The sequence below is a fragment of the Nomascus leucogenys genome, chromosome 3, assembly GCF_006542625.1.
Source record: "Nomascus leucogenys isolate Asia chromosome 3, Asia_NLE_v1, whole genome shotgun sequence".
In the NCBI taxonomy this organism is placed as follows: domain Eukaryota; kingdom Metazoa; phylum Chordata; class Mammalia; order Primates; family Hylobatidae; genus Nomascus; species Nomascus leucogenys.
Genome location: NC_044383.1, coordinates 30,494,478 through 30,517,269, shown reverse-complemented (window position 1 = coordinate 30,517,269; position 22,792 = coordinate 30,494,478). Strand labels below are relative to the sequence as shown.

Below are 22,792 nucleotides of genomic sequence, written 5' to 3'. Positions count from 1 at the left end.
ATACTTCCACATACATTATCTATCCCATTTAATTGAAATGTTTGACTATCTTCTTCAAAGAGTCTTAAGGAAATAAATAGAATTTAGGTACTTAATGAATTGGAAATCTAGATGGAAATAAATTCATTCTTTAATAACATAAAGTATTCTGGGTAATATTGTCAGTCTATTCATCCCAAGGAAAAAACTGAGGAAGTGGACTAAAAACAGAAAATAAAAGAACCTCTATGTGGTCACTTGATGTGGACCCCTATAATCGTCTGAATCTGATTTCTTCACTAGATTATCAAAACAGAACAAATGTTCCCAGTGACAGAATCACAACATCCTCATGATCTGCTTAGGTAACCAACTACAGTATTAGTGTCTTATTCATAAGGTTTAACCTAAATCTTTGCTACACAACTTAATTCCATTATCATTTGTCCTTTCCTCATTGGCCATTATCTGCATGATAAAACAAACATCCAGAGAATGTGTAAGCAGAAAGGAGATAATGAATCAAAGGTAGCTATTATGTTAGAAGTATGTTGAAAACAAGTTTAGTCATGTTGAAAATAGCCTTTGGCCGGGCGCGGTGGCTCACGCCTATAACCCCAGCACTTTGGGAGGCCGAGGCAGGTGGACTACCTGAGCTCAGGAGTTCAAGACCAGCCTGGGCAACACAGTGAAACCCCGTCTCTACTAAAATACAAAAAAATTAGCCGGGCATGGCAGTGTGCATCTGTAGTCCCAGCTACTCAGGAGGCTGAGGCAGGAGAATTGCTTGAACCCGGGAGGCGGAGGTTGCAGTGAGTGGAGATTGTGCCAATGCACTCCAGCCTGGGTGACACAGCAAGACTCCGTCTCCAGAAAAAAAAAAAAAGAAAATAGCCTGGATGCTGGAAGCGAAAAATACATCTTAATAACTTCACTGATGCCACTAATATTATTACATGACATTTATTCACACAAAAAATCTGGCCTACATTTGAATGCTTTTATAATTGGCAATAAAAAGTAAAGATCATAAACACTAGTAATTGATTCTATCACTTACCATGTAATGGAGATGAAATGGGTTTTATTAAGCAATCTTTTAAATTTCCTAATCTAGAAACAAACCAAGTATTATTGCAATTCAGAAAGATTAATTTAATATTACTGAAAACTTTAACTGGGATACAGACTTGACATAAAGGGAATAAAAGCCTGGAAACTAAGTATAGACTCATATATTAAAAAGTTGTCTGAAAAGTAATATAATATACACCTAAAATATGCCATATATTTCATATGTAATACATGTCTAAAAATAATGGTATTGAGGGTGTTTATCTCAACAAATACAAAGGCCTTTCATCTACAAGTAAGATAATGCACTGAAGTATTATTTCTTTTAAATTATTTCCTAACATGGAGGGACCACCTCAAAAGCACTGCCTGACTGTAGACATAGTACTTTATTTCCTGAGGAAGGTAGTGTAAGAAATTCTGAAGTTTAAGAAAAATAAGTAATAGCAGCTAAAATAACAAGGACTACAATATCTCAAATGGAAATGAAAAGACTAAAGGACCTTAACATTTAAATGCCTTTTTTAAAAAACCACTTTATTGGTATTTTTTTAGTTTCTGCCACATGCTTTTTAAATTTAATATTATTAAGGATATTTTTACTCGTACACACAAAAGTAGAGGAAATATGTAATGAGCTGCTTTAAACACATCATACAGCTTTAACAACTTTTGCTATTTTGGATTTTTGTTTCATCCATCTTCCCTAACTTATTCTCACCCAACTTAATAAATTTTATCAAATCAGAAAGTTTTAAAATTGTTCTTTAACAAAATATTTTAAATAGCAGAAGTGTACACAAGTATTATGTATCACACATACAGAATTATTTTATTAACTAGTTGAGTTGTTCCTTTAATTACTGCTTAAATTTCCTCCCCACTTAGAGGTCCATGCAATACTCGAAGTCTTTTATCAGCAATTAGTTAGAGGAGGCTTCCAAATTAAGGGCTGCTTCAGATTTTTTTCTTTTCTTTTTTTTTTCTTTTCTTTTTTCTTTTTTCTTTTTTTTTTTTTTGCTCTGCCATCCTGGCTGGAATACCCCAGCATGATCATAGCTTACTGTATCCTCAAACTACGGGGCTCAAGCAATCCTCCTCCTCAGTCAGCCGCCCCAGTAGCTGGGGCTTACCAACATCCACCACCACACCTGGCTAATTTTTTTTTTTTTTTTTAAGATGGGGTCTCACCATATTGCCCAGGCTGGTCTAGAACTCCTGGCCTTAAGTGATCCTCTCGCCTTGGCCTCCCAAAGCACTGCAATTACAGTCATGAAACACGATGCCCAGCTCAGGAATATTTTAACTATACTATGTTGTCAATATTATAGTCTTAATGAGAAAACCTGTTCTACCAACAGCATTGTTTTTTTGGTAAGATAGTACTGGTATTATCATCAGGTATTAATATTCTTAGAAAATCAGAGCAAGAGATAGGTAATATATTGGGCCAAAGAAAATAAAACAGTGTAACCACTGAGAAAAATTTTTAAATAAGGGACGACACCAAAGTAGCTTAGTTTAAATAAAGCTTAGTTCAGTTAAAGAAACAAACTACAAATGATGAGTATTTTTACCTAACGATCAATGGATTTGCTCCAAAATAAGCCTGGGCAACATGGTGAAACCCCATTTCTACAAAAAATAAAAAAAAAATTAGCCAGGCATGATGGCACGAGCCTATAGTCCCAGCTACTTGGGAGGCTGAAATGGGAGAATCACTTGAGCCTGGGAGGCGGAGGTTGCAGTGAGCTGAGATCACACCACTGCACTCCAGCCTGGATGACAGTGTGAGACCCTGTCTCAAAAAAAAGAAAAGAAAAGAAAAGAAAAGAAAAGAAAAGAAAAGAAAAGAAAACTCAAAATGGATCAAAGACCTAAATGTAGGAGTTAAAACTATAAAACTCTTAGAAGAAAACATGGCAGAAAATCTTCCTTATATTGGATTTGGGAATGATTTCACAGCTATGACAGCAAAAGCACTGGCAACAAAAGAAAAAAACAGATAAACTGGACTTCAAAATTAAAAACTTTTGTGCCTCAAAAGGCATGATCAAGAGAGGGAAAAGAAAACCCACAGAATGAGAGACAATGTTTGCAAATCATGTATCTGATGAGGGATTAATATCCAGAATATATAAAGATTAATACACAGAATATGTAACTCCACAGTTATTTTAAAAACCTAATTTTAAAAAACTGACATTTCTCCAAAGAAGTTATATAAAGGACTAAACACATGAAATGATGCTTAATATCACCAGCCATTAGAGAAACATTAAATCAAAACCATAATAAGATACTGTAACTTCACACCCAGTAGGATGAGTATTATCAAACAACAACAAAAAACCTGAAAATAAGTATTGCCAAGATGTGAAGAACCTGGAACTCTCATTCACGTATTGCTGATGGGGATGTAAGATGTTACAGCCACTGTGGAAAATAGTTTGGCAGTTCTTTAAAAAGCTAAACATAGATTTACATTATGATCCAGCAATTCCATTCCTGGGTATATACCCAAAAATTGAAAGCAGGAAGCAGGAACTCAAACAGATGCTTAAATACCAAGGTTCACAGCAGCCTATTCATAATAGCCAAAAGGTGGAGACAATCCCAGTGTCCATCAACAGATGAACAGATAAACAAAATGTGGTATATACCTACAATAGAATATTATTCAGTCTCAAAAAGTAATATATGCTATAACATGGACAAATTTAAAAAATATTATGCTAAAAGAAATAAGCCAGACACAAAACAAGTATTGTATAATTTCACTTTTATGAAATATCTATAACAGACAAATTCATAGAGACAGAAAATAGATTAGAGGTTACTAGCGACTGAGGGGTGGAGGGAATGGGGAGTTATTGCTTAATGGGTATGGAGTTTCTGTTTGGGATGATGAAAAAGTTCTGGAAATGGATAGTGGTGAGCATTGTGCAACTTTGTGAATGTGCTTAATGCCACTGAATTGTATACTTGAAAGTGGTTTAAAATGGTAATTTTATATTCTATATATTTTACCATAAATTTTTTTAATGCTGGACTTGAGATGTCTGTGGTGACAATACACCAATACTGCATAATATTTCTTACTTTAAATAGTTTTTCTCACTCATTTAAGCACCTCCAATGCCAGTAAGTTTGGTGAGGATATACAATTGCTGACAGAAACATGATGAGTGCCCTGGACTCTAGTCCAAGTAAACACACCATCCAAAAAATGTTCATTTAAATGTCAAGTGAGTTGAGTCCATTCCAATAACAATAAAACAAGATCAGAGTGCATCTACTACGTTTGAGAGGACAGGGATCAAAGGTCCTGAGATGCCTCTGCTAGTAGCAAGATAATGCTCTGATTTACTGACACCATGAGCTAGTTTCTCTTAATTTCTTCCCTGGTACTCTTAACAGCTTTATTCATCACCTCTCCCACACTTTAGGTTTGTTAATGCCAAGTGCTTAGGTTTGGGATAACTCCCCAGAGGCTAATGATATGGCCTAGAAATATTCAAAATTTTCTGATATGGCAGAAAAATTCAAAAGACAGGGACCTAAAATATATTTCCAATCCCCCTAAGATTTTTTAATTGAGAAAAAAATGCACTATTTAATTTTAGAATTCTCAGCCGGGCAGGATGGCTCAAGCCTGTAATCCCAGCACTTTGAGAGGCTGAGGGAGGGCAGATCACCTGAGGTCAGTAGTTCAAGACCAGCCTGGCCAACCCCATCTCTACTAAAAATACAAAAATTAGCCGGGCGTGGTGGCGGACGCCCATAATCCCAGCTACTTGGGAGACTGAGGCGCCAGAATCGCTTGAATCCAGGAGGAGGGGGTTGTAATGAGTCGAGATCACCCCATTGCACTCCCGCCTAGGTGACAGGGCAAGACTCTGTCTCAATAATAATTCTAACAACATTTCTAATACAGTACTTATATAGTAATCCTGAGGTTAATGAAGCTTTAAGATTATTTCTAAAAATTAAGCAAAAGAAAAACTGTGTTTTAACATAGTTTCTATCTGTATTCTAAAGATGAAGATTACAATTCAACTGCAAAAGAAAGATGCAGTTTTGCCCCAGGCAGGGTTTTCATTTGGGGGGAAAAAATTAAGGATGATCTTTTTTGTTTATGGGTTTTTGTCTCTTACTGATATCTCATCTAGAGTTACTGGATAATTTCTGTTCTGAAAGCTGGGAGCAACATGAGAAATGGAAACTGACCTGAGTTTAAATTCCAGCTATGAGTTTTAACAAATCAGTTGCTAGTTATTGACAGGATTTAGGACATCTGAACCCAAAATGTGGTACCTTGGCATTTGAGAAAACAGCAGAAGCAGGAAGGTCACTCTCACCTCCCCACTTCTTCCCTGAAGGAAGTCATAAAATCTAGGAAGAATTTTTCTCACCTTCCCCTAAAGCAGGTCATACTACTCTCATTTGAGAGGTGTCCTCCTTATACCAGGAGGAAAGGAACATCCTTACCTCTGAAGACCCAGGGACGCAGCAAAGAATCTGAATGAACACAGCTTACTAAGTTCCTCCCAGTTTATCACCATTAGATCATACCCCCTTTTGTCCAACCATACTTCTCTACAACTATCCACTTCTTTATCAATCCTGTCACAGAAAATACACAGGTTTACTCATTTCTCCAGGTCTTCATTTCCTTATGAAGGCTCCTGTGTCCCATAAAACTTACATTAAATAAATCTCTATGCTTTTCTCTCACTAATCTGTCTTTTCTTATAGGGGCCGCAGCCAGGAACCTAAGATGGGAAGGAAAGATATTTCTTTCCCCTACACTACATATAAGTCATTTTATCTGTTGACTTAGTAGCCTTTTTTATTTTTTGACTTTTGTTTGAGACAGGGTCTCGCTCTATAGCCCAGGGTAGAGGCGCAATCACAACTCACCAAAACCTCAAACTCCTTGGCTAACACCATCCTCCTCCCTCTGCTTCCCAAGTAGCTGGGACTACAGGCATGCACTACCACACACTGCTAATCTTTTTTTTTTTTTTTTCCCCTAAGTTCCAGGGTACACGTGCAGGATGTACAGGTTTGTTACACAGGTAAACATGTGCTATGGTGGTTTGCTGTACCACACCCGGCTAATCTTTATTTTTTGTAGAGATGAGGTCTCACTATGTTGCACAGATGGATCTCGAACTCCTGGGCTCAAGGGCTCATAGCCTCCCAAAGCACTGGGATTACCCCTGTGAGCAATCATGCCTGGCCTTATTTTTGTACAATGTTGCTAGTAATCCCTACCTCGGCAGGCTGTGGTGAGGATTAAAAGGTACATTGTACATAAAGTACATTTTCTAGTACATGTTTAATAAATGTTCATTCTTATCTTCCTGAAAATTTCTCAGAGAAATGCGAAGGAGTGGACACTAGCCATGGTATCCACTGATTCTGAAATAACAGAAATAAGGAGCTTATCGCTGGATTTACTGAAACGGCTCAGAATCTAAAGTGCTGGAGCTGGAAAAAAACTGGAATGTACCTCCTTCCGGATTTCCAAGCACAAGATTCACAAGAGAGCCAAGAAACTCAAGCCTTCATAATTGGGAGGAAAAAAAAAAAGTCATTATGATTTCCCAAATGAGCCAAGTTAGAAATACTATAGTCTCATAATCCTAAACCAAGAGTCACTCTATATTTGTGAAGGGCTTAAATAAATATTAACAACTCATCCCCCCACTTTCTACCAGTATGTTGCTCTAGGGGTTAAAACTTCTGGAAATTTAATAATTCTACATGTATAATTTTTATGTTAACTTCATGAAATTTACCACGTTTAGTCTTTCGTGCAACTGCAAACATTAACTATTTCTTTCTACCTTTCTTATTGTTTCAAAAAGGCAAGTAACTCTCCTTGCACCTATTAGAAGCATAATGACGCCTCTGTCATAAAGAAATTTTATTTTTTTAATTTAAAGAAGGACCTGTGTCCAAAATCTATTTCCTTCAGCACACTGGTAAACATGCTCATGGAAACATGCTGTTGCCAAAATACCCTGTCATTCAGCTGCTCAAAAAAGAGCTTTAACTTTCTATTAAGTTCATGATCATTTGCAATACTTAAACGCACAGAAAAGAGCACTGAACATTCCACTGCCATCTACCAAGCATGCCAGGTTTTTCCATAATATATAGAAGTGTAAATAAGGTCAATATTGGTATTTTTCTCCTTATTCCTCAGATTTTTTTTCCCTTTCAGCTCAAGTTTCAGTATATTAATACCTTGGTATCACCAGTCAGACAAAGAGTGCACTAGTCCTGCACTAGTCATTTTATGTACACTATTGCAATTAAACCTTACATCAAAAGTTTATCCCTACCACACCGCCCCCCCTCAACCTTTTAAAAAATTAAATGAAGAAACTGAGACATAAGTTAAGTAACAATGCTGGTGGTCAAGAGCTAGTACAAGGCAGAGCTGGGATCCAACCCAGGTCTACCACACCATGAGGTTTTTTTCCTCCAACCACATAAACTCTAGAGTAAGGATAAAAATAAGACTAGGTCTAAAGTTGGAATGTATGGGACTTATATTTAATATATAATATATAATTTAATAATAATTAAATTTAATGTAATTATATTTAACATAATTAATATATTTAATATAATTTAACAGAAAAAGGATTATTCTCCCGTTTTTAAAACAATAACTTATTGTTTTCCATGAGGCATTTTATTTGTAAATATCTAGAAAAGGAATCCTAGGATTTTCCCTCCTGTGCGTTTTCGTCTTGCTTCTTCATGGTCTATGATGTCAGCTGAGATCATTAATACAATGAAAGCAAACTGCCGGGATGGAAGCAGATTATTCTACCATTTTTCTAGATCTTTGAGTTGCACATCAAATCTGGGGCTCATCCCTCCACACCTGTTTAGCCTGCCTGTGAGGTTCACAACAATTTTCCCAGCTCTGTGATCATCAATGATTTCAAATTTGCCAATGTAACCATGCTTCATCGTCACAGTTAAAAAAAAAAAAAAAAAGACAATGACTTTGGAGCACAGCCTACTAAGAACCTGGCGTTTGCCTCTCTTTTCGACATTTTGATGCTCTTGAGGGCATCAGCCAAGTCGTTCATGTGCACCATTGTGGCAGCATGGAAAGATGACAGAAAGAAAAAAAAAATCACTTCTTACACTCAGATTACTCTCACTTAACAGCTGCTGGCTAGCATTTTCCTTCTTGAAGAAACCACATTTTGCAGATTAGCAGTCTGTCAGATGCTGATCTGTAACCATAAGGAGGTAATGTTAAGGACTTTATGTCACTCATTTACTCGGAAAAGAATTTCTCATTTGAAGCCTCAGAACTAGATTTCTGGATTTAATATTATAAAACTAAGTAACAATACTAATGGAAATCCTAGTCTGTTTATGCCTATTTGCCATTTGAAAAAAAAGCAGCACTGAACAGCCTGAAAAATACCAATTCTGTTTTCTATTTTCACTCTATTGTCCGCTGTTGGTAACAACAAATTCAGCAATATAACACTGTTAGCAGTTGTCTATGCAAATAAAACCAAAGAAAATTCAGAAATAGTATAGATCAGTCCCTTCATTTTGTGGAGAGGGCATAGTTTGATTAAAAACAACTTTCTTGCTCTCTCCCAAGTCCAAAGACCTAATCTTAGATTGGCTTTCAAGATCTTTTTAAGCTTGTTTTGTCCTGACTCATCTGTGTGGGTCACTTAACCATAAAAAGGCTAAAAAGACTGTGTGCTCAGATAAGGACCACAAATGAAAAATCTGGGGTATAGAAAGTATATACGAGGGCAACTTAATAAAACAGGAAACTAGAGCGTCCGACAGGTCTAATTAAGGGAGAAAGAGGCCTCGAAAAAAGGGAAAAGAAAAACACATATCTGTAGAGGAAGTCAAAATGCAAAGGGCCAAATCCTGATACATATGTGCAAAGAATGCCGCTAAAGTAATCTGGGGTGAAACAGGAATTGTAAATAGGCTTGGCAGGTACTCTTTATATAAAACATAGTTGGCCAGATGCAGTGGCTCACGTCTGTAATCCCAGCACTTTGGGAGGCCAAGGTGGGCAGATCACAAGGTCAGGAGTTCGAGACCAGCCTGGTCAATATGGTGAAACCCTATCTCTACAAAAAATACAAAAATTAACAGGGCGTGGTGGTGCATGCCTGTAGTCTCAGCTACTCAGGAGGCTGAGGCAGAAGAATCGCTTGAACCTGGAAGGCGGAGGTTGCAGTGAGCCGAGATCATGCCACTGCACTGCAGCCTGGGCGACAGAGCGAGACTCTGTCTAAAAAACTAAAAAACAAACAACCAAAAATCATAGTCCACTCTTGGCCAGTGGTAAAGCTAATACATATGGTTCAGTACTATCTAGATTCTAAACATGACTTTCATATATAAACTCATCTGTACTCGCTAGACAAACTACAGCTGTCTTGAATAATGCGGGTTTGAACTGCGCGGGTCCACTTATATGCAGATTTTTTATTTTTATTTTTTTGGAGACAAGGTCTTGATGTATCACCCAGGAGGGAGTGTAGTGGCATGACCACAGCTCACTGAAACCTCAAACTCCTGGGCTCAAGTGATCCTCCCACCTCAGTCTTCCGAGTAGCTGGAACTACACATACCATCATGTCTGGCTAATTTCTGAGAAGTTTTTGTAGAGACAGGGCGTGGTGGTGCATGCCTGTAGTCTCAGCTACTCAGGAGGCTGAGGCAGAAGAATCGCTTGAACCTGGAAGGCGGAGGTTGCAGTGAGCCGAGATCATGCCACTGCACTGCAGCCTGGGCGACAGAGCGAGACTCTGTCTAAAAAACTAAAAAACAAACAACCAAAAATCATAGTCCACTCTTGGCCAGTGGTAAAGCTAATACATATGGTTCAGTACTATCTAGATTCTAAACATGACTTTCATATATAAACTCATCTGTACTCGCTAGACAAACTAGGGTCTCATTAGGTTCCCCAGGCTGGTCTCAAACTCCTGGCTTCAAGCAATCCACCTGCCTCGGCTGGTGGGGAGAGTTAAGGGTTTTCAATTGCATGGGAGTCAGTGCCTTTAACTGCTGTATTATTCAAGGGTCAACTGTAGTTAAAGCGTAATTAATGTACATAATCTCATTAGAGAAATAAAGTGCTAATCTATAATAATACAGACATAAGGAGCTAAATACAAATACTGGCATTCTATGGGTAGTAGATTCAGGATTAATACTGATTTAGGTTCAAGACAACCAGGCAAAATTACTTTTGTCAATAAACAAGATTTTTGCATATTTTGTTTCTGTTCTATATACAAATGTTAGTCTTACATAGAAATCTTGCAAATAAACCAATACACAGCTGGCTTCAATTATGGGGATAACTGGTGATAAAGGAATCTTTGAAAAATATTTGTGGTATTAGGCTGGCATTTAGATGAGATGAAGATAATGAAGCTCCCATCAGAATGGATTATGTTACTGAACACTATGTGACACACTTCATTGGGGAAATAAATGATTACCAAATGATTACCAAACTGTAAGCAAAATAAGAAACATTTTAATACAAGAAAGGCCATCAATTTCTCTTTTAACAAACTACTCTCAACAAACTCCCAACAACCAACTCTCCCATAGCCCCCAGTAACACCTTTAGCAAAGTCTATATCGTTAACTTTTGAAAAATTACAAGTTTACAAGTTTAGAATTATTATATACTCAGCTTAACATTCCTACAGTCCACATATATATTTTTGCTTGTTACCCTTTTCCTCATTCATTAGTGACATCAAAGTTTTAAATAATTATTTACCACTAATTCTATCAACTCCAGCATTTAACATAAAAAACAGGATTCTCAAAACATCATTATTCAAAGTAAATTTTCTTATCTATTAATAGGAACCATTAGAAAGCTGAAAAATCAAAATAAAATCCCTCTCCTCAAAGGTCTTCTGTGGCCATCTTCAGGAAGACCAAAAACAGTTTCCTTATGAAAATATCTCAATTTGCCAAGATTAAATCCCAACCCCCATCCTCTCCAAAAAGAAGTCATATGTATTTCCCACATTTGAAAACAAGAAAAAAGAACTTTGAGGAAACCCTATGTAGCTGTTTCCTCAGAATAAATTTAGGCAAATTTACAGTGTGATAAGGATCATGAGCCAATAACCACCTCTCAATGAACACACCATTCCAAAACATGACTTTGAGATGTTATGTCTGACATGTGATGTCCTATGCAGACACTTCAGAAGCACCAATCCTAGGATCACTGTATTCTAAGAATTTCACTACATTCTAACTCTGAAAACTAGTAATCTATCTATGCTGTAAGGTAATTATATATCACTCAAAATACTGTTTGCCAGAATAGCCAATTCATAGATTATGCTAGACAGATAGTTTTATAGTTCATTCTATGGTCTCAATATTTGTGTCCTTTAAAGTTCATATGCTGAAATCTAATCATCAATGTGATGGTGTCAGGAAGTGAGACTTCTGGGAAGTGATTGGTGCCCTCTTTTATAAAGGCGGAGCACTTGTGAATGGGATTAGTGCCCTTATAAAAGAAGCCTAAGAGAGACCCCTTACTACTTCTACCATGTAAGGACACAGCTAGAAGGTGCTTTCTATGAACCACAAAGCAGACAAACCCACATTGTGGAACATTCTACAAAATACCTAGCCAGTACTCTTTAAAAGTCTCAAAGCAAGGCCAGGTGGAGTGGCTCACACCTGTAGTCTCAGCACTTTGGGAGGCCAAGGCAGGTGGATCGCTTGAGCCCAGAAGTTCCAGACCAGTCTGAGTGACATGGTGAAACCCTGTCACTACTAAACAATAAAGTTATCTGGGCATGGTGGCTTGTACCTGTATCTCCAGCTACTTGGGAGGCTGAAATGGGAGGATCACCTAAGCCTGGGAGGTTAAGGCTGCAGTGAACCATGACTGCACCACTGCACTCCAGCCTGGGCAACAGAGTGAGATACTGTCTCAAAAGAGAGAAAAAAAATTATTTTTTAAAAAAGTGTTGGCCGGGTATGATGGCTCACGCCTGTAATCCCAGCACTTTGGGAGGCTGAAGCGGGTGGATCATCTGAAGTCAGGAGTTCGAGACCAGCCTGACCAACATGGTGAAACCCTATCTTTACTAAATACAAGAAATTAGCTGGGTGTGGTGATACATGCCTGTAACCCCAGCTACTTGGGAGGCCGAGGCAGGAGAATTGCTTGAACCTGGGAGGCCTCCAGAGGTTGCAGTGAGCCAAGACTGCGCTATTGCACTCCAGCCTGGGCAACAAGAGCAAAACTTCATCTCAAAAAAAAAAACCAAAAAAGTGTCAAAGCAATGAAAGAGAAGACTTAGGGACAATGACAGATTAGAAGAGACTAACAAGATAAGACAACTAAATGCGATATGCGATTCGGGACTGGATCCTAGAATAAAAAGATGACATTAGTGGAAAAACTGATAAAAAAAACAAAGTCTGTAGTTCAACTAATAATACTGTACTAGTGTTAATTTCTCAGTTTTTATAATTGTACTATGGTCAAGCAAGATGTTACCATAGGAGAGAGGAAAGGAGAACTCTCTAAATTTATTTTTGTAGCTCTTCTGTAGGTCTAATTTTTTTTTTTTTTTTTTTTTTGAGACGGAGTCTCACTCTGTCACCCAAGCTGGAGTGCAGTGGCACGACCTCAGCTCACTGTAAGCTCTGCATCCCAGGTTCATGCCATTCTCCTGCCTCAGCCTCCTGAGTAGCTGGGACTCGGTACAGGCGCCTGCCACCATGCCTGGCTAATTTTTTGTATTTTTTTAGTAAAGATGGGGTTTCACTGTGTTAGCCAGGATGGTCTCGATCTCCTGACCTTGTGATCTGCCTGCCTCGGCCTCCCAAAGTGCTGGGATTATAGGCGTGAGCCACCGTGCCTGGCCGCAGTCTAACGTAATTTTAAAATAAAAAAAAAAATTATGTCAAGAGTTAAAAAAAGAATGAACTACTTAGTGGTAGACACAACAATGCGAATGAATCATGAAAACATGCTGAGCAAAATAAGGCAGACAAAAAGGAGTACATACTATATGATATGCCCTGGTTATGTCCCTGCCCAAATGTCATCTTGAATTTCCACGTGTTATGGGAGGGACCCAGTGGGAAGTAATTGAATCACAGGGGTGTGTCTTTCCTCTGCTGTTCTTGTGATAGTGAATAACTCTCACAAGAGCTGATGGTTTTAAAAAGGGGAATTTCCCTGCACAAGCTCTCTTCTTTTGTCTGCTGCCATATGAGACATGCCTTTCGCCATTCACCTTCCACCATGGTTGTGGGGCCACTCCAGCCACGTGGAACTGTTAAGTCCATTAAACTTCTTTTTTTTGAAATGGAGTTTTGCTCTTTTTGCCCAGGCCAGAGTGCAATGGCATGATGTCAGCTCACTGCAACCTCCACCTCCCAGGTTCAAGTGATTCTCCTGCCTCCCAAGTAGCTGGGATTACAGGCACGCACCACCGCACCCAGCTAATTTTGTATTTTTAATAGAGACAGGGTTTCACCATGTTGGCCAGGCAGGTCTCGAAATCCTGACCTCAGGTGATCCACCCACTTCAGCCTCTCAGAGTGCTGGGATTACAGGTGTGAGCCACCACACCTGGCCTAAACCTCTTTCTTTTGTAAACTGCCCAGTCTCAGGTATGTCTTTATTAGCATCATGAAAACAAACTAATACAGTAAATTGGTACCAGTAGAGTGGAGCATTGCTGAAAAGATATCCAAAAATGTGGAAGCAACTTTGGAACTGGGTAACAGACAAATGTTAGAACAGTTTGGAGGGCTCAGAAGAAGATAGAAAAATGTGGGAAAGTTTAGAACTTCCTAGAGACTTGTTGAATGGCTTTGACAAAAATGTTGATAGTGACATGGGCAACAAATTCCAGGCTGAGGTGGTCTCAGATGGAAATGAGGAACTTGTTGGGAGCTGGAGCAAAGGTGATTCTTTATACATTTTAGCAAAGAGACTGGTGGCATTTTGCCCCTGCCCTAGAGATTTGTGGAACTTTGATTTAGGGTTCTACAAAGAGAGAGATGATTTAGGGTATCTGATGGAAGAAATTTCTAAGCAGCAAAGCATTCAAGAGGTGACTTGGGTGCTGTTAAAGTCATTCAGTTTTATAAGGGAAGCAGAGCATAAAAGTTCCGAAAATTTGCAGCCTCACAATGCAATAGAAAAGAAAACTCATTTCTGAGAAGAAATTCAAGCCCTGTACAGAAATTTGCATAAGTAACAAAGAGTCTAATGTGCTGGGCGCGGTGGCTCACGCTTGTAATCCCAGCACTTTGGGAGGCTGAGGCGGGCGGATCACGAGGTCAGGAGATCGAGACCATGGTGAAACCCCGTCTCTACTAAAAATACAAAAAATTAGCCGGGCGTGGTGGCGGGCGCCTGTAGTCCCAGCTACTCGGAGAGGCTGAGGCAGGAGAATGGCGTGAACCCGGGAGGCGGAGCTTGCAGTGAGCCGAGATCGCGCCACTGCACTCCAGCCTGGGCGACAGAGCAAGACTCTGTCTCAAAAAAATAAATAAATAAAAATAAAAAATAAAAATAAAAAACAAAGAGTCTAATGTTAATCACCGAGACAATGGGGAAAATGTCTCCAGGGCATGTCAGAAGTCTTCATGGTAGCCCCTTCCATCATAGGCCAGGAGGCCTCAGAGGAAAAAGTGGTTTCATGGACCAGGCCCAGACTCCCCATGCTGTGTGCAGCCTAGTGACTTGGTGCCCTGAGTCCCAGCCACTCTTGCCATGGCTGAAAGGGGCCAATGTAGAGCTCGGGCCGTGGCTTCGGAGGGTGCAAGCCTCAAGCCTTGGCACCTTCCATGTGGTATTGAGCCTGCAAGTGCATAGAAGTCAAAAGTTGGGGTTTAGGAACCTCCACCTATATTTCAGAGGATGTACGGAAATGCCTGGATATCCAGGCAGAAGTTTGCTGCCAGGATGGGGCTCTCAAGGAAAACCTCTGCTAGGGCAGTGCAGAAGAGAAATGTGGGGTCAGAGCCCCCACACAGAGTCCCGACTAGGGCACTGCCTAGTGGAGCTGTGAGAAGAGGATCACCGTCCTCCAGACCCCAGAATAATAGATCCACTGACAGCTTGCACTGTGCACCTGGAAAAGCCACAGACACCCAACACCAGCCCGTGAAAGCAGCTGGGAGGGAAGCTGTACCCCGCAAAGCCACAGAAGTGGAGCTGCCCAAAACCATGGGAATCCACCTCTTGCATCAGCGAGACATGGATGTGAGACACGGGGTCAAAATATATCATTTTGGAGCTTTAAGATTTGACTGCCCCACTGGATTTCAAACTTGCATGGGGCCTGTAGCCCCTTTGTTTTGGCCAATTTCTCCCATTTGAAATGGCTGTATTTACTCAATGCCTGTATCCCCATTGTATATAGGAAGTAACTAAATTGCTTTTGATTTTATAGGTTCATAGGCAGAAGGGACTTGCCTTGTTTCAGATGAGATATTGGACTATGAACTTTTCAGTTAATGCTAAAATGAGTTAAGACTTTGGGGGACTGTTGGGAAGGCATGACTGGTTTTGAAATGTGAAGACAAGAGATTTAGAAGGGCCAGGGGCAGAATGATATGGTTTGGCTGTGTCCCCACCCAAATCTCATGTTCAATTCCCACATGGTGTGGGAGGGACCTAGTGGGAGGTAACTGAATCATGGGAGTAGGCCTTTCCCTTGCTGTTCCTGTGATAGTGAATAAGTCTCATGAGATCTGATGGTTTTAAAAAGGGGAATTTCCCTGCACAATCTCTCTTCTCCTGTCTGCTGCCATGTGAGACATGCCTTTCACCTTCTGCCATGATGGTGGGGCTTCCCCAGCCAGGTGGAACTATAAGTCCATTAAACCTCTTTCTGGTCGGGCTTGGAGGCTCACGCTTGTAATCCCAGCACTTTGGGAGGCCAAGGCAGGTGGATCACCTGAGGTCAGGAGTTCGAGATCAGCCTGGCCAACATAATGAAACCCCCACCACCCCCCGCCCCCGTCTCTACTAAAAATACAAAAATTAGCCAGGCATAGTGGCAGGCACCTGTAATCCCAGCTACTCAGGAGGCTGAGGCAGGAGAATCGCTTGAACCCAGGAGGCGGAGGTTGCAGTGAGCCGGGACTGCACCAATGCACTCCAGCCTGGGAGACAGGGCGAGACTCTATCTCACAAAAAAAAAAAAACAACCTCTTTCTTTTGTAAATTGCCCAATCTCAGGTATGTCTATCAGCAGTGGGAAAACAGACTAATGCACCATATGTTTCTATTTATATGAAAATCTCAATAAACTGTCATTATCCAAAATGATCATTTTAACATTATATGCCTATACATACATGCATGCTTAGGTTTGAATCTTGGTTCAGGTACATCATAACTAAATGTCCTTGGACAAAGTGCTTAATGTCTCAGAGTCATATGTAAAATGGAGATGATAGTAGTAACTGCTTCACAGGGTTTCTGTAAATATTAAATAACAGATGTGAATGACAGAATCCATGTGTTAAATGAGATAATCTACGTAAAGCACTTGGAACAGGTCCTGGCATATAATAAGTACTTAATAAATGTTACCACTTAGTGTTAAATATACACAAAGTATGTTTGTGTGCAGACTAGGAGAAAGCATTAAAATATGAAGTGGCATTGCAAAAAACAAAAAAAACAAAAAGAAGAAATCGTAAGGTGCATTAAAGTTTAAAGACAGATTCAGTTAATTTTTTTTTTTTTTTTTTTTGAGACACGGTCTCACTCTGTTGCCCAGGCTGGAGTGCAGTGGCACCATCTCAGCTCACTGCAACCTCTGCCTCCCCAGTTCAAGCAATTCTCCCACCTCAGCCTCCTGACCAGCTGAGACTATAGGCACGTACCACCACACCCAGCTAATTTTTGTATTTTTTGGTAGAGATAGGGTTTCACCATGCTGGGCAGGCTGGTCTCGAACTCCTGTCAAGTAATCCACCCGCCTCAGTCTCCCAAAGTGCTGGGATTACAGGCATGAGCCACCGCGCCAGTCCGATTAAGTGACCTTTTCAATATACTAGATAGTTTATTTTTTCATTATTCTGTGGGAATATATAATCATCTCAGTTTTCAGTAACAAAATGTGCCAGGCATATTACAGATTCTCAATAAATACTTACTAAATTGAACTATTTCAATGTAATGAGATTGTCTTAATAACCAACGGAAAAATGTTTGTCACTTTTTGACACCATTAACTTCTATTTCTGTTTCAGATAATCTCTTTCAGCTGCCAAATTAACTTACCATTCCTTTCCCTAGAGAGCTAGAATTCTTGAAAGAAGAGACTATAGGATTTTCTTCCCATTTGAATAGCAAGATCTACATTGGGAAAGTATACTGCTTTCCCCTGCTTTCTGACAAGTGCTCCTAAAAGTGTCTGTGACCAATCAGAAAAACATTAAATGCTGCAAAAATAAGCTTAAGGCAATAGAAAAACAAATAAATGACAAAGAGTATGGAGGGAAGAGAAAAATTCAAATCAGGAACTGTGTATATTTTTAATGTATTACTTGTCTGGTAAAAAAATCATGGCCGTATGTATGTAGCAAGTACTCCCATAATTTCATTTTTGAACATGTATTATTCATTTACATTTGTAGCCTAAATTGAACATCAAACTGCGATTTGTCTAATTTGAGAAGGACAAATTAATACTGTTATATTAATAGTTCCTGAGAAGTGTCTTTATACATTTTAAGGTTTTTGTGTAAAGACAAAATTTTTTAAGAGACAATTTCTGAAAGATTCTGTGTGTCACAGTTTCACATACACATGCAAGCACATATGCTCAACTTGATCCCTCATCCCCACTACTTCTTAAATTAAATGCATTTTCATGAGATTGAAAATATTTTACTAAATTCTGGAAAGATGTTATAACTATTGATTAGTACACTGACTCTTTCAAATATATCTTAGAGAAGGAAGGGAAAAACAGCACAGTGCTGGTGTTTAAAGGCTACAGGATAATGAATAAAGCTAATGGCTCTAGTTTTTTGTTTGGTTGGTTGGTTAGTTGGTTTCAGAAGCTACATAATTTATTTAATAAAAAAGGATATGGAAACTTAAACACAAAGTTTACACAAATAGGAGACCATGAGATGGTACCCAATGCCCCACCTCATAAGGACAAAACATGCTGATGAAAACATCTACACAGACTAAGGGTTCTACAAGTTAAAAAAGTTCATCTTTTCCATATTTGTCATGGAGTTTCAATGACTTCTTGCCCATCCTCCATCTAATTGCAGCTGACCATTGGGAAGACTGGCTAAATTCCTGCATATACCCTAGGTACAGAAAAGCAACCCTAGTACATCTCTGAGTTTTTTGGGGTTTGTTTGTTTTTTGTTAAGTTCTGGGATACATATGCAGAATGTGCAGGTTACATAGGTATACATGTACCATGGTGGTTTGCTGCACCTATAAACCCGTCATCTAGGTTTTAAGCCCTGCATGCATTAGGTATTTGTCCTAATGCTCTCCCTCCCTTTGCCTCCCACCCCCCAACAAGCCTCAGTGTGTGATGTTCCCCTCCCTGTGTTCATGTGTTCTCAATGTTCAACTCCCACTTATGAGTGAGAACATGCAGTGTTTGGTTTTTGGTTCCTGTGTTAGTCTGCTGAGAATGATGGCTTCCAGCTTCATCCATGTCCCTGCAAAGGACACAAACTCATTCTTTTTTGTGGCTGCAGCTCTAGTTTTTAAAAAGCCTTATCCATACTATGTGTGCAATCATTTCAATGGAAAATGAATACATTTCCCATCTGTGTTAAGAATAACACATTGTCTGGGTGCAGTGGCTCACGCCTGTAATCCCAGCACTTTGGAAGGCCAAGTGGGGAGATCATCTGAGGTCAGGAGTTCGAGATCAGCCTGGCCAACATGGTGAAACCCCATCTCTACTAAAAATACAAAAATTAGCCTGGTATGGTGGCGCATGCCTGTAATCCCAGCTACTTGGGAAGCTGAGGCAGGAGAATCGCTTGAACCCAGGAGGTGGAAGTTGCAGTGAGCCAAGATCGCGCCATTGCACTCCAGCCTGGAGGACAAGAGCGAAACTCCATCTCAAAAAAAAAAAAAAAATTAAAATTTTTAACTGATACAAGTTTATCTGTGGCAGAGTAAGAGATACAAAATCTCATACCTAAAGAATGGCTAAAAGTCAAAAATGCCCAAATATATGTATCAATGTATGATTTTACCATATTATTTCTTACCAGGGTCTCTAAAATAGTAAAATTTAGTACTTTTTCTATCTATGTGTACAAACTCATGAGCCAAATCTCAAGGATATCTGATAATTTCAATATTCACAAATCTTACTGGAAGCAACCTGATAATAAAAGCTTCTGGCAGCCAAATACATGATTAAGTCAGCAAATGTCAATTGAGTTGCCTACTGTGAACCCACTGTGTTATACCCAAAGCAGCAGTTCTTAAGCAATCAGAAATTGCTACTCACCAGCAAGGGTATAATCCATATCAAAACCAAAACACTTTATCTTTTCCATCGCTAAACTTCGGTTCACAAACACCCTATAGAAAATAATAAAAAATAATATCTCAACACTGGAAAATAAATTCTCAAGTTTAATAAAGTTATTTGGCTATTTTTCTAGGTTTTCTCATTTATTTTTCCAAGCGATTTTTTAAACTTTTAAAATTATATATTAAGATGTATACCATGACATGCTGTTTGATATACTTGTCTTGATAAACATATACACAGTGAAATGATTAATACAGTCAAACAAATTAACATACCCATTATCCCATATAGTTACCTTGTTTTCTTTCTTCTTTTTTTTTTTTTGTAGTACAAGTACTTAAAATCTATTGTCTTGGCAAATTAACAGTACATAATACAATATTATTAAATATAGCCCTCATGCCGTACATTAGATCTCTTAGACTTATTCATCCAACATAACTGCAACTTTGTACCCTTTGATCTACATCTTTCCATCCTTCCCCAACACTTTTGTTTTTGTTTTTTGAGGCAGAGTCACTCTGTTACCGAGGCTGGAGTGCAGTGGTGCAATCATGACTCACTGAAGCCTCAGCCTCCTAGGCTCAGGAGATCCTCCTTACCTCAGCCTCCCGAGTAGCAGGACTACAGGCACATGTCACTAAGCCCGGATAATTTTTTATTTTTTGTAGAGACAGGCTCACCTATGTTGCTCTGTCTCGTCTTGAACTCCTGGGCTCAAGCAATCCTCCCACCTCGGCCTCTCAAAGTCCTGGGATTACAGGCATGATCCACCGCGCCTGACCTCCAATCACTGTTTTGCTCTTTGTTTCTATGGTTTTCTTTTTTGTTTTTTAGATTCCACATGTGAAATCATGCAGTATTCTTTGATGTGTCTGGCTTATTTCACTTAGCATAATGTCTTCTAGGTTCATCTATGGTGTTGCAAAAGGCAGAATCTCCTTTTTTAAGGCTGAATATTCCATTGTGTGTATATATACCACAATTTCTTTATCCATTCATTCAGCCCATCAACAGATATTTTGTGTTTTTTTTTTCCATCTCCTGGCTATTCTAAATAATGTTGCAATGAACATGGGAGTGCAGATATCTTCACAAAGTGGTGATTTTACTTCCTTTGGGCATATAGCTAGAACTTCTGGGTCATATGGCAGCTGTATTTTCAATTTCTTTAGGAAGCTCTACAGCATTTTCCACGGTGGCTGCATCAATTTACACTGCCACCAACAGTGTACAAGTGTTCCCTTTTCATGCATCCTTGCCAACAATTATTTCTTATCTTTTTGATAAAAGGCATTCTAATAGGTATGAGATGATATCTCATCGTGGTTTTGATTTGCACTTCCCCTGATGATTAATGATGTTAAGCACCTTTTCAAATACCTGTTAGCCATTTGCATGTCTGCTTTGGAGAAATGTCTATGCAGGTCCTTTGCCCATTTTTGGGTTATTTCTTTTTTCACTATTGTTTGAGGTCCTCATATATTTTAGATATTAATCCCTTATCAAATATATGGTTCGCAAACAGTTTCTCCCAATCCATAGGCTGCCTTTTTATTTTGTTGTTTCTCCTTTGCTGTGCAGAAACTTTTTAGTTTGAGGTAGTCCCACTTGTTTTTGCTTTTGCTGCCTGTGCTTTTGGTGTCCTATCCAAAAAAATCACTGCCAAGACCAATGTCAAGAAGCTTTTCCTTTGTTTTCTTTTAGATCTTCTCATTTAAATACCAATATTAAAATCCATAATAAAAATTATTCAAGGTTGGGAGCAGTGGCTCACACCTGTAATCCCAGCATTTTGAGAGGCCAAGGCAGGCAGATGGCTTTAGCTCAAGAGTTCCAGACCAGCCTAGGTAACATGATGAGAACCCAACTCTACAAAAAATACAAAAATCAGCTGGGGATGGTGGTGTGCACCTGTGGCTCCAGCTACTTGGGAGGCTGAGGTAGGAAGATTGCTTGAGTCTACGAGATCAAGGCTGTAGTGAGACAAGATCACACCACTGCACTCCAGCCTGGGCAGGAGAGTGAGACCCTGTTCCCAAAAAACATAACAAATAAATTAAAAGTGGAAAAATATACAGTAAATGAAATCAGATATTATACAAAAATATACAGATTTGTGTATTGTGTCCTGGCATTAAAAATGCCATGTATTCAAGATTTCAGGGAAGAGGCTCTCCTTTCCAAAGTCTGACCCCATAAAATAAGATTACTTTTGGGATTTATAACTCATTCACTTATTAATTTATAATTCATTTAATAAACAAGTCATTTAAAGCCCACTGAAGATATACAGATTAATTAAATAAATAGCTACTATCATACCCAGATACTGTGATTGAACAAAAGACTGTACCAGCCCTCATGAAACTTATATTGTAATTTACTCTCTTTATCCTTGAGGAACTCAGCCTACTAGGAAGGAGACTTTTAAATAATTGCAGCAATTCAGTAAGTACTATAAAATAACATGGAGAAGAGAGTACCAGTTGTTTAGAGAGGTCAGGAAGAAATGTTTGAACTGAATCTTAATCAATCAGTAGTTTTCCATTAGGAAAATGCAAGAAAGGCAATGCAGGCAAAATAGCCAAGCAAAGAAAAGGTTTACAGTAAACTACAAAGCATTTATTGTGGCTAGAGATGAGAAGCTTTCTTTGGTTTCGCTTCTGTTTGTTTTCACAGAAAGAGGTTTTCCAGGGGGCAAGGATGGGGGAAGGAGCAATAAAAGCTATGAAAGGTTAGTAGCGGTCAAAATCATGAAGATTTTGTAAGCCACATTAGGGAATTTGGACTTTATCCCGCATTTAAGACCAAAATATCAGAGTTTAAGGGAACGAAATAATCAGAAAGATCACTATGAAGACATAGGAAAAACTGAACATATAATAGTATGGTAGATGATCAGCATGATGGTCTTTCAGGGTAAGTTTTAATCATCTTTAAAAATAAAGGCCAGGTGTAGTGGCTCACGCCTGTAATCCCAGTACTTTACAAGGCAGGCAGATTGCCTGAGCACAGGAGTTCGAGACCAGCCTAGGCAACATGGCAAAACCCCGTCTCCACAAAAAATACAAAAAAAAGCTGGGTGTAGTGGCACATGCCTGTAGTCCCAGTTACTCAGGAGGCTGAAGTGGGATCTCCTGAGCCTGAGAGGC

General features: G+C 39.1%; 1 protein-coding gene across 19 annotated transcripts in view; it reads right to left on the bottom strand.

Moving 5' to 3' along the window:
- NT5C2 (5'-nucleotidase, cytosolic II) overlaps window positions 1–22,792 on the bottom strand; it is a 100,658-nt gene that overhangs the window by 26,434 nt on the left and 51,432 nt on the right. For all 19 annotated transcript variants that reach the window (XM_030807530.1, XM_030807527.1, XM_030807599.1 and 16 more), the window contains one exon: window positions 19,611–19,684. In XM_030807530.1, coding sequence (XP_030663390.1) covers window positions 19,611–19,684 — 74 coding nt within the window. The remainder of the gene's footprint in view (window positions 1–19,610; window positions 19,685–22,792) is intronic.